This window comes from Barbatula barbatula, assembly GCF_947034865.1.
Source record: "Barbatula barbatula genome assembly, chromosome: 2".
Lineage (NCBI taxonomy): Eukaryota > Metazoa > Chordata > Actinopteri > Cypriniformes > Nemacheilidae > Barbatula > Barbatula barbatula.
In genome coordinates, this window is record NC_136767.1 from 28,267,809 (window position 1) to 28,280,447 (window position 12,639).

At 40.0% G+C, this 12,639-nt stretch overlaps 1 protein-coding gene across 4 annotated transcripts in view; it reads right to left on the bottom strand.

Annotated features, from left to right (window-relative positions):
* The window catches only part of mtmr4 (myotubularin related protein 4), a 39,710-nt gene that overhangs the window by 24,963 nt on the left and 2,108 nt on the right, over positions 1-12,639 (bottom strand). For 2 of the 4 annotated variants that reach the window (XM_079476199.1, XM_079476197.1), the window contains exons 1-2: positions 6,246-6,321; positions 4,688-4,786 (exon numbers count right to left, since the gene is read on the bottom strand). In XM_079476199.1, the coding sequence (XP_079332325.1) occupies positions 4,688-4,690 (3 nt within the window). In that variant the 5' untranslated portion in view covers positions 4,691-4,786; positions 6,246-6,321. Of the gene's footprint in view, positions 1-4,687; positions 4,787-6,245; positions 6,322-12,639 lie in introns of those variants that run through there. The other 2 variants (XM_079476198.1, XM_079476196.1) reach the window with 1 other exon arrangement.

Here is a 12,639-nt window from a genome sequence, read left to right on the forward strand (position 1 = left end):
CAGGAGACGCGGCCGGCTCGGCTCATGGCGTGAAGAGGGCGGGCACGGTTGCCCAGGAAACACGAACTCTAAGAACAACCGCAAGACCAACCAGCAAAACCATCCTCCCCTCCGTGAAGACAAGTGTGTGCTCCTCCACCTCACACACCTCTTTCCTCCACCGTCAGGCACACACACACAATGTTCGCAGAACAGAAAGGCTATTTCCTTTCCAAATGTCCCCCACACACAGTCCAGCGGTTCTTGTTGCTCAGGTGAGCAGCAGAATATTCCAGAACGACCGGAGACGTTCAGTGCATAAAGACGAGGAAGGAGAGATACACCGGTGCGTCCGCGCAGAGAAAAGAGAATGAAGGGTATTGCCTGATGCTAAGTTCCTCCTCCCATCCGCAGCATCCCCCCCACTCACGTGCACGCTGGCTCTACCGCTCTCCCTCCCTCTCTTTATTCCTGCACTCACCCTTCACCGAGATTTCTCCTATGCTAGCTTGCAGCCTCAGCAAGAGCAGCATGGCATGCCAGGGAGGGCATCTTTTGGCGTCTCACGATCTGCTTCGTGGGACTGTATCGGAAATAATTATAGAGGTCATTTTTTTAACAACATGGTATGGTTGCAATCTTTGTTAAGGTGGCATGCCACCGAATTTTACAAAAACATCTGGTAGATAGAAATATTCTGAACGGGATTTCAAAAGTTTCATTCTTAGCATACGAAATGTTGCATACCAGTGAATTGTTTGCGTATTTGCTCAAGTATGCTCAACTTTTGCGCAAAAACATTTATTCCCTTTTGCTCTATATATTATTTCTATCAATTATTTTTCGTTTTCATTTTTGTGGCTTGATCAAGAATCATTTTACGAAATAAACGTTTCCACGTCACACACACAAGCTTAGAGAACTACACACAGCACATCATCCTGAACACGTGAACATGTGTCATGCATGTTCGCTGTCAGATCTCACGCTCACATCGCCGAGCTGCGTCACTGTGCTGCATGGCTGCGTCGGCAGGGGGAGGGGGAATGCATCAGCGAGCAGTCACGATGAACGAGAGACATTGAGAAACAGCAGAAAGACACAGAAGAGAGAGAGTATGCAGCGTGAACCAATGACACAGCATTCTTCAGCATTTCTCCCCCTCCCTCGCTTTTATTGCTCTCATTGTAACACGCTGGGAGTCTCTCTCTGCGGATTCCCAGCATGCATTGCTGTCTGCTCTAAAAGGACGTGCTGTAATAGTTCTGGCTCTGAGATGGACAGCGTGCAACACGTCGTTCTTCAAAGTGCACAGAGGCATGTCGAACTTGCCGCGATGTGCTATTCTGAGGTCAGTATACCCCTGCAGGATGGTCATTACCAGGATGCACAACATTTTTACGCCCCCATGAAATAGACTAAACAGGATAGAAGAGTTATGTTCTTAATAAAGCTAGTTAACTAAAGCAGGTTACTTCATGACATTATGTCAAACTGATTTTATATCTTTTTTAATAACATTAAAATATTATTATATGTTGGTGCCTACATTCTTAAAAATAAAGGTTATTTTATAATTGTATAGCCTCTGGGTTAGTGGGCTGACATATAGCACCAGTGCGCTCAAGGCGACCCGAATTCGATTCCCGTCTCGACGGTCCTTTGACAGTCCCGCTCGCCTATTTCCACCCAAAGCTTCCCTGGCAGCTCGCCACTGAACTCGGTCTCTAAAAGTATGGAAAAAATGTATGAAGAAATAATATTAAATATATATATTAATGGGGGCGTGAAATAATAATATCTTAAACTAAGATTGACCAACTAATACCGCAAAATAATGCTGGGTAATATACCTAATATACCTGGGTAATATGCATATTATAGATTTAAAATATTCCAGCCTGTGTTACACAAAAGTATGATAAACGTCCAATAGACAGTTTCAAAAGATATAATTAAAAAAAATTAGGCTGAAAAAATAAATCGCAGACTTTAGCTCTTTATTTCCATGTTGTTCATTTTCCTGCCAATATTAAAGAATACTTCTATTATATACATATTGTTATCTACAGAGTACAACAAGAACAATAAATGGTGTGGAAGCTAAATAACCCCATTATTCATTCACCTTGCATTACAACAACCTGTCAATCAAACCTCAAACATTTGTACTATCAAAACCCTCTGAATCTCTCACAGGCAGAAAAACTTTCATTTAACAGTTGAAGTAAGAAGGGAAGTACAGGATGTACAGACAATGAGGACGAGCACCAGGGCATAAAAATGTATGATTTAAGCTTACAGTCACTTGCACACACAGAACTGATTAATGCATTACACATGAAAACAAGATCAGTCTGTACAGACATGCAAATCACTTTAATAACAAACAATGTACATGACAGCATACTGTCAGCGGGTCATTATCCCGAGATATTTCACAGAAATGATCATCTAACTGTACAATATCTCACTCACAGGGGGAATTACAGAACTGAACTATCATCATATTTGGGGTTTACAAACTGCTTTTGTATCCGTATCCTCTAGATCGCAGTAAGCCTACATTTACTGTTTCTAGCAATAACAAAACTCTTAATGTGAAGCTACCGGGGCAATAAAACCGCTCAGCGTGGACTTCACCACTGAAATGTTAGCAATAAACCAACACAAAAGATTCAAATCTGTGCAGGTGAGACACAGGTGAGAATTTGGTGAGCACAGAGGGTTACATCATCTGGGACAGTTTAGCCCCACCGACATTCATCCAACAAAGGTAAAACTTCTTATTGTTAACTAGGGGAAGGTGTAGTCAAAGCGACATTGCTGAACTCAATACTGACGCTTTTGTTGTACGACAGTACAAAGGGCCGACTGACTGTGAGTGACAGAGAAAGAAATACAGCTGAACACAAACAGGTTTGGGTGTCACTACTTATGAGCATTTATAAACGAAAAAGGCATTTATAGAAATGTTCGGTTAATACCTGTTATATAAAAATACGATTTTCTGTAACTTTCGATACAAATCATCAATTTTGAACGTTGGCATAAACAAATCTATGACAAACCAAAAATTATATTGATTGTAAACACAATGGAACAGAGTCTCATGTGAACAGACAAAAAAAAAGTCAAAATGAACACATTCGGAGCATCTTCCCAGGACGTTTCTAGAAAATATAAAGCCGACACGGCCATCAAGAACCATTGTCCAGAGCAACTGGACCAGAACACATAACCGGCCTCATGTCTAAAATTCCTCCCGGCTTTCATTTCACACTACACTGGACAATAACATGGTTTCGATGAAGCTCCACATACTAAGCAACCGTTCTCTGCTCCTGATGGACAGCAGTACAGAACAGTAAAGTACCGAATACAGATCCATCAGTGATTTACATTGGCCTTAAGCAGAGACGTTCTTAAGTGAGACGAGGCACGGGCTGTTCTTTGTTTACGGGAAACGTTAAGTGTTTAATGAGCGTCCAGGGAATGGGCTCGCATGCTCGGAGCTACACACAGGGTATGACATCATACTGCAATACTCCAGAGTAAAACCTGATGCTGATTGTGAATGAAAAACTGTATTGAATACGACAATTCAAGAGCCTCAAAACATATGTGCACAACTGAAAAACTGAACAGGTTGCATTCGAGAAATGACATCAGCAGATCTTCTTTACTTTTTCAGAGGCCTTCCATACATTTAAAGGGAAAGTTCATTAATAAACGAAAATTCTTTCATCATTTACTAACACTCAAGTCATTCCAAATACGTATGACTTTCTTTCTTCTTTAGGACACACCAGAAGATATTTTGAAAAATGTTAGAAACCTAACAACACTGGGCCTTATGGACTTTCATCAAATGGAGGCATTTCCCAAAATATCTTCTTTTGTGTTCCGCAGAAGAAAGTCATATACAAGTTTTGGATGACACGAGGATGAATAAATGATGACCGAGGTTTTTAGGTGACCTATCCCTTTGAGAGTGTACAAAAGGTGGTCTTCTCTTTAATCATGCATACGATAACAATCAAAGGCCTTTAACATCTGCTCTCTGCCACGTCATCGTTTTACTGGCAAAATCTCTTACGCTGGAAGAACAGATAGTAAACAACAGGAAGATGGAAGCGTGCAGGAAAACATGTTGGTCAAAAAGGCAAGGGTCACGCTGAAAACAAACCAACACATGACTCCATAAAAGAGTAGATATATATAGATCAATCTTCACCCTCTGCTGATCCAGCAATAAAGGTTGAGATTTGTTCATACAGGTAAAATGAGCTTGTGCTTACAGCCGAAATCCATTTTCTCCAGTGTTCACCGAGCCAAAAAGTACAGTTAACTTCCTCTTCAGCCTGCAGAGAGAGCACTGAATACACGCAGTGCATCTGTAGGGGATTATTGTATATGAAGCATAATAAACGAATTGAAGCAAATAGTAATTTTGATTGCATGTGACCCTGAAGCAAAACCCCAGTAAAAAATTGTTTTTGACCACACACTGCGAAAGCCTAACTTTTACCTTTCTTCAGCAGATAAACAACATTCCATCGCCACAGGTCAAAGGTCACATAATCCTATAACACAAGAGCCCTTTTCCACCATCGCGTTCTAAGCATAGTCTGAAACGGTTACAGATATGTTTCAACGTGAAAAGCGCTCAAACAAACACCCTGCAGACCATGTGAATGACACCCACCATGTTCTCTGTAGTTCTGTTTTTAATTTCGTCACAGCTTCAGCTCCTCCAGCTCTTGACCGGCCTCCCACCTCACAGCGACACCTCACGAGACACAATCTTGGAAAAAAAGAGAAGAAATCATTTGTTGAGTCTAAAGAAAAGCAGAACATACACAGCAAAAGAAACTAAACTGTCAGTGACAACATATATATTTCTTCATCTTAAGAGTGAAGTGGAAGAACTAAACTTGCTGCAACAACATTAAGATTGTTGGTTTGTGTGGTTGGTTATTAGTGTAAACAATATTGGTTCTGAGCGAAGACTGCTTTAGAAAAGTACTAATAACACACATATTGTGTTCAAACTGAAATAAAATGGCTTTTTGTTAGGCTTATCTAAAATCTTGAGTTACCCTCATCTCTCTCTCTCTCTCTCTCTGGAATGTTCAATGCTTGTCATTCTTGCTGCTTCGAGTCTGAGCAGTTTACTAAATTCGACAGAAAAATATCTTAAACCCAAGACACAAACAGGCCTGTACCTGCACATAGACACACATCATCAGTGCAGAATTAGGTATCCGACAGACACGCACACACACGAATGAGCAGAAAGCTGGTTAGTTTAGCTTGAATTGGTAAAAAATTAAAATTTTAATTGGTCACCCCACAATAAGTTAAATAGATATTTTTTGGATAAAAGCGTCTGCTAAATGACTAAATGTAAATACTGCAAATTAAAAACCTTTCATAATTGGAATTTTTTGTGTATAAAAATAGCTTTTTTACAAAAATTGTATAATCATTTCTACAAATTATTTCCAGATAAATGCAATATTATCAACTAGACTAACCAGAATTTCAAGAAGTTCTCCATTTAATTCTGAATGGTGTGTGATCCTGATGCGCATGCATTTGTGCACGAACACACTCATGGCGTATAGTTCTCACCCCGCGATGAGATGACCTTGATCTCCAGCTACAGCCTCACTAATAGGATGAGCTTTGATTTACAAGAAAAGGAAAGCGAACTTCACAGGTGCCAAGATCTGACGGGATGGGGACACACACTGACCAACCAACAACATGGTTTAGACAATAACCAGCCATAAGACACGCCCACTCAATTTCAGATGCCATTCAATTTCAAAGATAGCACTAAAGTTCAGATGACGAACAATATTGTGCAGGTGATGTGACCTTGTTAAATTGTTTTAAAAGAGCAGCATACCCATAATGCAACACTTTTGCCAATACACTACTGCAAACACACACAGATATTCCGGTGTATTTTAATACACTCCAGGACACAAACACACCCTCTACCAATACTCATGCAAACACGATAGACACAAAAACACACACCGTCCACACACTCCAGAGCAACACTTTCTCGCGACACAAAAAGTTAAAGACTCGCGCCGAGCGCGACATTGTAACCGCGAACATTCATCAGTGTAACACTGTAGCAGCGGAACATTGAAAACTTCAAACGGAACCGCTACGTTAACACTTACGCACGGGACGCAACAGTGTATCGACAGCTCGTGAGGTCAGTTTAATAACCATACAGCTCTTACCCGTGCGCGACTCTGTGTGTACAAAAACTCCAGTGGATTTCGTGTCATGTTCACGCCTGTCCACGCACACACACATAAAGCGCGCGCTCGGTGGGCGGGGTAAAGTGTTCGCGCGGCGCGGGGCATGCATTACGTGACAGCGCTGTTCAAGACATATGCTGAAGTTTACGTCGTGCATTGACATCGGCATGTTTTCTTATGCAAACATGCGGGTCTGTTCTGTAATCGCAGGCGGATATCTGAGCAACCCACTTCTTGCTCAACAAGAACCCCAAATAAGCTTGGGAACACGGCAGAGACGCCGGACTCCTTTACATGCACGCGAGATTTATGGTATATGATTCACAGGAGCAGGACAAACCAAGTCATTTAGGTTTGCGGTTTTCAACAGTTTAGCACCTGATGCATTAGAAAATAAAAGATGAATGCACAAATGCAGAATATTATCACCACTTATTATATAAAAGCACACACAAAATAAACGTTTTTCTAATAACATTCATTGTTATGGTCCGAGTATTTGCGTCAAACTAATCAATTCTGCAAAGAGAAACTGATGTTTTCCAAGGGAAATATGCAAATGATACATACATACAGCTTTCCTGTAGCTCAGTGGTTAGGTAAGGTAAGGTCATGGGTTCAATACCAGGGATTGCACATACCTATGTATAGTATAATGCAATGTATCGTATAACGCAATATAAGTCGCTTTGTATAAAGTGGCCAAATACATAAATGCAATATGTAAATTTGACTCCTGCTGCATTCAAGTAGTGTGTAAAGGCAGCATTAGTGCTATAAATACATACGAAAACACCTAATGTTAAAATGCCATTTAAATGGATCATCAACAAAGAATTGATATATTTAACTCACTGAGCGAAGGTTTGGCTCTTTAATAGTAGTTTTAGTTATAGAACTGTGTAAGCCTCAAAAGCCCGATTGGCTGAAAAGCGGGCATTTGTATATGGGGGCGTGACATCTGAAGGATCCCACTATGGTAACGGGTTACATGCATGTTATCTAGGTTACATGAGCAAAGTTAAGGTGAAATATAATTTATAGATATATATCTATGTATTACATCTAAATACTGTATTCAAATGCTTCTAAAATACGCAAAACATTTTAAATGACTAAAACATTTATTTCTATGCATTATCGTGCACAAATTCTATAAATGTGATTGGCATGAACGTGACCTTTAATTTAATTTCCAACGTTTTCACACAAGATGATTCAAAAACCAATTTTCTGTGAAACACATACTGAAGTGAAAGCGACCAATTTGTCAGTTATGGTGACCCATACCCAAAATGTGACCCTAAATGTGCATTTATCCCATCCAGAGAGTAGTGAACACGCACAGCAAGTCGTGAACACACCTGGAGCAGTGGGCAGCTATCACTGTAGCGCCCGGGGAGCAAGAAGGGGTAAGGTGCCTTGCTCACTGCCCCCCAAAAATCAGTGTGTACATAACCCATGTGCACAAAATGGACAAAAGCCAAAGATACATGATGTTGTTTTCTCTCAACCCACACACACTTCCCCATATGTTCCATGATTTCAGACACACACCCTTTAAACTGCATAAAACTCCTATTGAAGCAAAGAGCTACCATCATCTTTCTGATAGGAAATCCTGTGTTGCGTCTTACCTCTCAGAGGTGTGTCTAAGATAGTCACCTGTCCGACAGAAGTCCCGAGGCCATTGAACATCTGAGAATATTTTCATTCTGTGCTCAGCGTGGGCGAATGTTTCTCCGCCTGCCACCATGAACTTTCCATTTACTGTTTATACCTTGCACAAGTTTCCCCAAAACTCCCCTTAAGTAAGGCCGAGTTAAAACCAGTTTCTGACAGACTTGCAAATGACCAAAAAGGACAATACAGTGGAAACGCCCCTAAATTTCACAGCGGGGGTATATATTTGTTTTCAACGACCAATAAACGTTTTGCTTTAAAAGTATCTCTACCTTTTCAAACAATTCTTCAAATCCTCCAATTCCAAATAACTGTATCAACAACCTGTTTGTGGTCAATCACCTGTTTGTCACACAACAGCCAAACACTTCCAGAAGAGCGAAGCTTAGAAGATCACAGCCGCACCCACAGCAGACAGGTCCAAACACGCTAGCCGTCACCCGACTTCACATAGTCACACACACATTGAAGTCTCTAACTTTGCCTTCACAAAAGGTCAAATGATAATATATAAATGATGTGATAAATAACCATAGCTGCATTTAAACAAAAAAAGTCCCTGGTGAAAAATCTCCAATGGTAGCTTGTCTCATGGCTCTATGGCCACGCTTAATTTTAGGAGCACGTTTTACTGATGTTAAGAATCACTCTGCATGTAACTTCACATTCCTTTAAGCAACTTTGTTTCAACCTCAGATGTCGACAGAAAGGTCAAAGTTCTGCAGCGACGCTGTGAAATGATGCTGTGGTAGAAATAATCACTAGAGCAGATTACTGGTTGTGACCTCAAGTTCTCAATGGACCTCAAACACATTCATTAAATAACTAAAAGCCGTAAACTACAGTGAAACATGTAGGTTAAAATTGTCTAGTTCGTAGAAGAGTTAATTGCTAAAGAGTCAGACTCTGAACAACATGCTTTTGCTCAATCATTGCAAACATTTGGCAACATAACAAAGCTGTTTTATTCCAACTCATTTATCCAGCGGCCAAGTGTACGAAACTGACAATATAACAACCACCACTCAAACAAAACACCCAACAAAAAGTCTTCATCTGTATAAAAAAAAACCAGAAGATACAATCTAGAATCTGTTTTTTGGCTAACACTAATGTGTAAGTTGGAGGCACCTGATCCAAGATCAAGTGCATGAGCAGGTTTACATGTCCACAACCCTGCTGACGTCGAGACTTATCTACCTGGATGTCAATTCAAAACAGACATACAAACACCGTCATTAGATAAGCAAATTCAATACACTGAAATTGTTGACCTGTGAAAATTGGATTTTGTGAGCCTGTGTTTAGCATAGATAGCAGTTTGATTAAATTTACGTCCACATATGTTGCTGACAGAAACTGGCGAGTTAAATAAAGCACAGGGCTTATACAGGAATACAAACAAATAGAAGCTTTAAAGGGGTATGCAACCGTGATTATGGATTCATGCATTCTGACTTATTTACAATGTTAACCATGCTGGCTTCTTATCCTTAACATTGTCAACTTGTCAAAAAAACGAGTTGGATGTATGGCGTGGTATTTCTGTGCTCGATACACTCCCCCAGCGTTATGAAACATGAAAATCTGTGATTTTGGTGATAATGTAAACGGTGGATATAAGGCTGGATTTGGAGATGGTTTGAGACTGATAGATGCCGTTAAAAAATGAAGGACTTGATACATACGGTAAGTGAAACGGAGTCATATGTTTGTGTTTTGTTGGCAATAGGTGTGTACGTGCTTTAGTTACGCTCCCCCCACACGCGTCATATCTTTTCGGAAATAGTCGTACAGCTGTATCTGTCTTTATAAATGTGATCAAACTAAAAACTCTACTGATATTACTCAAGAATAACATTAGATATGCAGAAACCGTCTGAGGTGTGGACACTTTAAGTATTAAATCTAAACCGTTTTAAGATATCTCACACAGTTTATACTCAAATCGTTGTTGAGGAGAGGTTTGGCATCACTAAAACCATTTGAATAGGAGTATCACATTATGGATGTTAAAATGATAAAAACAAAATCTCTGACTTCCACTGAAGACAGGAATATCACAGAGAATATTTTTATGCTGTTCAGTACGACAGAAAGCTTTGGTCACAATAATTTCTGTTTCCATTTTCTTAGAAATGTCCACATGCAGTTTCAAGGTCATCATCACAAGATGTAAATACCACAATTTTCCCTTCCAAACACATTATTTTTCACTTCTCTAAACCAAAAAAAGAAAGTTTCACTTCTCTGTTGATGTTCAACTTTAGATGATGTAAACAGCCTCTGCAATATGATATACGCTATTTACCTCATTCCTCGTTGGTTTAGTGAGTCTACATCTCAAAGTACAATACGTAATGACATTCCTCTAGTCAACCTATCATTCTGGAGATAAGAGGGAACATAAACAAATAAACACAATGGGTCAAGGTGCAGAAGCTGATAAGTCAAAATATTAAAAACGTGATCTTTAAGCTATAAAACTATGGTAAGGCGCACTCAAGCATGTGCTGAAGTTTGTGTTTGCAGGAGAACTTGTACACATCATTAGGGCTGGGAATTGATTCCAAGGCGTTTGCACACACAATGCAGATTTAATTACTCGCATTCAAACATTTAACAAATCATAGAAGTACGTTTATCTATTCAGACGGACTGTAAATGGACCTTCATCTCTCACTCTCTACCGATGAGCTCAGTATGTGCGTGAAGAGAATTACATGTACATAAAGCACAATCCCACAACATGTTTACTTGGACATCTGTATAAAGCTGGACAGAACTATTTCAAAACCTGTCTGGACTACTTGCGTTTAACGTGTATGAGTCTATTGGTCAGTAAAGCGAAATAAAGCTACCAAGTAACTGATATCTAGAGATCTGTCTGCCATTTACACTTACCAAATACGCACAGTATCCTTACATATTTTTTATTCAATTTAGTGATTATCAGTCGATCTGTCTATCTATATTCCTGAAGTACTTTTGTGTACACTGCTGAAAAACTTCGATTAAGTAGATTAGTAGTATAGTAAATTTGATTATTAATGACACATGGGAATTGCAGGACAAGATCGACATATTTGGTTAAGGTTTTCGTTATAGAAACAATAAATAATGATTTCTAATGAAATCCTGGCCACTGTTGCGCGGAATTGCATTTCCTGATATTGTAAGCAGTCATTTTGCTGAGTGTTTTGCCACCCAGGAGGGCACGCTCTTAGCTTTCTCACGTGGTAAGTGACGACACGTCCATACCCTTTATAGGGAATTCAGCAGGACCGAAAACAGAAGCCACAGATCGATTCTTGGAATAGATTATTTTGATTCCCGAACCAAAAATTGGAATCGACTCCGAAAAAATGAGAACCGAACAGCCCTACACAGCATGTGACTGTGACAGAAACTGCTACAGTCTATTTTTTACATTTTCTCAAGAAATGGAGTTTGCTCACTGCCTCGAGTTAAGAGCCATATAGTGAACACATTAATGCTGTCACAAACAGAGCCTTAAGATTCTGTTCCGGCAGAGATGAGATACAGAACACCTCAAGACTAAAATACAGCTGTACATATGCTGCTAGCAAAAACCCTCAAGCTTTCTTGTGGGAGCGAGTTTACAGCTATTACCATAGAGACATACAAACATTCTTTTTTAGGCTACAGGGACCTACATTCAGAGCGGTGCTCACTCAGTCATGGAGCTATTTAAAGTCCGACCTGTAATGTGAGCATGGCCTATCCATTAGACATTTCACCCAATGCAGCGGAATGAAACACTGGGCTTCCCATGCTGGGGAATGAGAATGCTAAGGGTGCCTATTTACTGGTGCTTAAAGATTGAATTCTCTGATTACAAATCAAATATAACCAGAGCGGTCTCCATGAGAGAAATGAAGGGTTGTGGAATGAGGCTTCTGTGCTTCTGAGTCCAGTCACAACAGGTTTATATAAGATGCAGACCACCAGCTTTTACAGATTATCTGGCCGTGCGTGAACACGTATGCAAAGACCATTATTAGCATATAAAATACACACACAGAAAAACATAGGACAAAAGGCAGTAAACTTTATTAACAAAGACTGTCTTAAAATTATTAAAAAGTACAGACCAGGACTGCCAAGCATCTATGACCATGGCAGAGTTTTAACTCAAGCCATAAAGGTAATGAATAACCTAAATTAAAATATTTCTACCATGTATGCTCCATTACAAGCTCAAGCACTCCATATTTTTACCAAACGATTGCAAAGCAATGCATCTCAAACTTATGAGAAATAAATAAGTATGCACAGCAAATATTTCAGCATGCAGGTATGAAATGTACCTCTAAAACACTTTTCATCTCTAATTGACAGACTAAATAAAGTCCCCTTTCGAGAGGTCTTTCAACATTGCGTGAAACGCTAGGGGACTCCACTTCTCTAAACCTTACTGAAACTTTATTGAATAAAGCCAGTAAAAATAAAAATGTAACACTACTGTCCAAGACAGCGCTTAGGGGCTTGGTAGCCACCTCTATATATTGGACATGCATGCTCACTGCGTACTCTGCCCAGGTCCGCCCCATGCGGATGCGGCTCTCTCCGATTCTACTGCCGTGAGTACTCTACACTGTGAGTACCTTCCGTGTGGGAGTCGCTGCCCTCTGAGATTTTGTAAGGCAGCATCCCGCCACCACCAGCG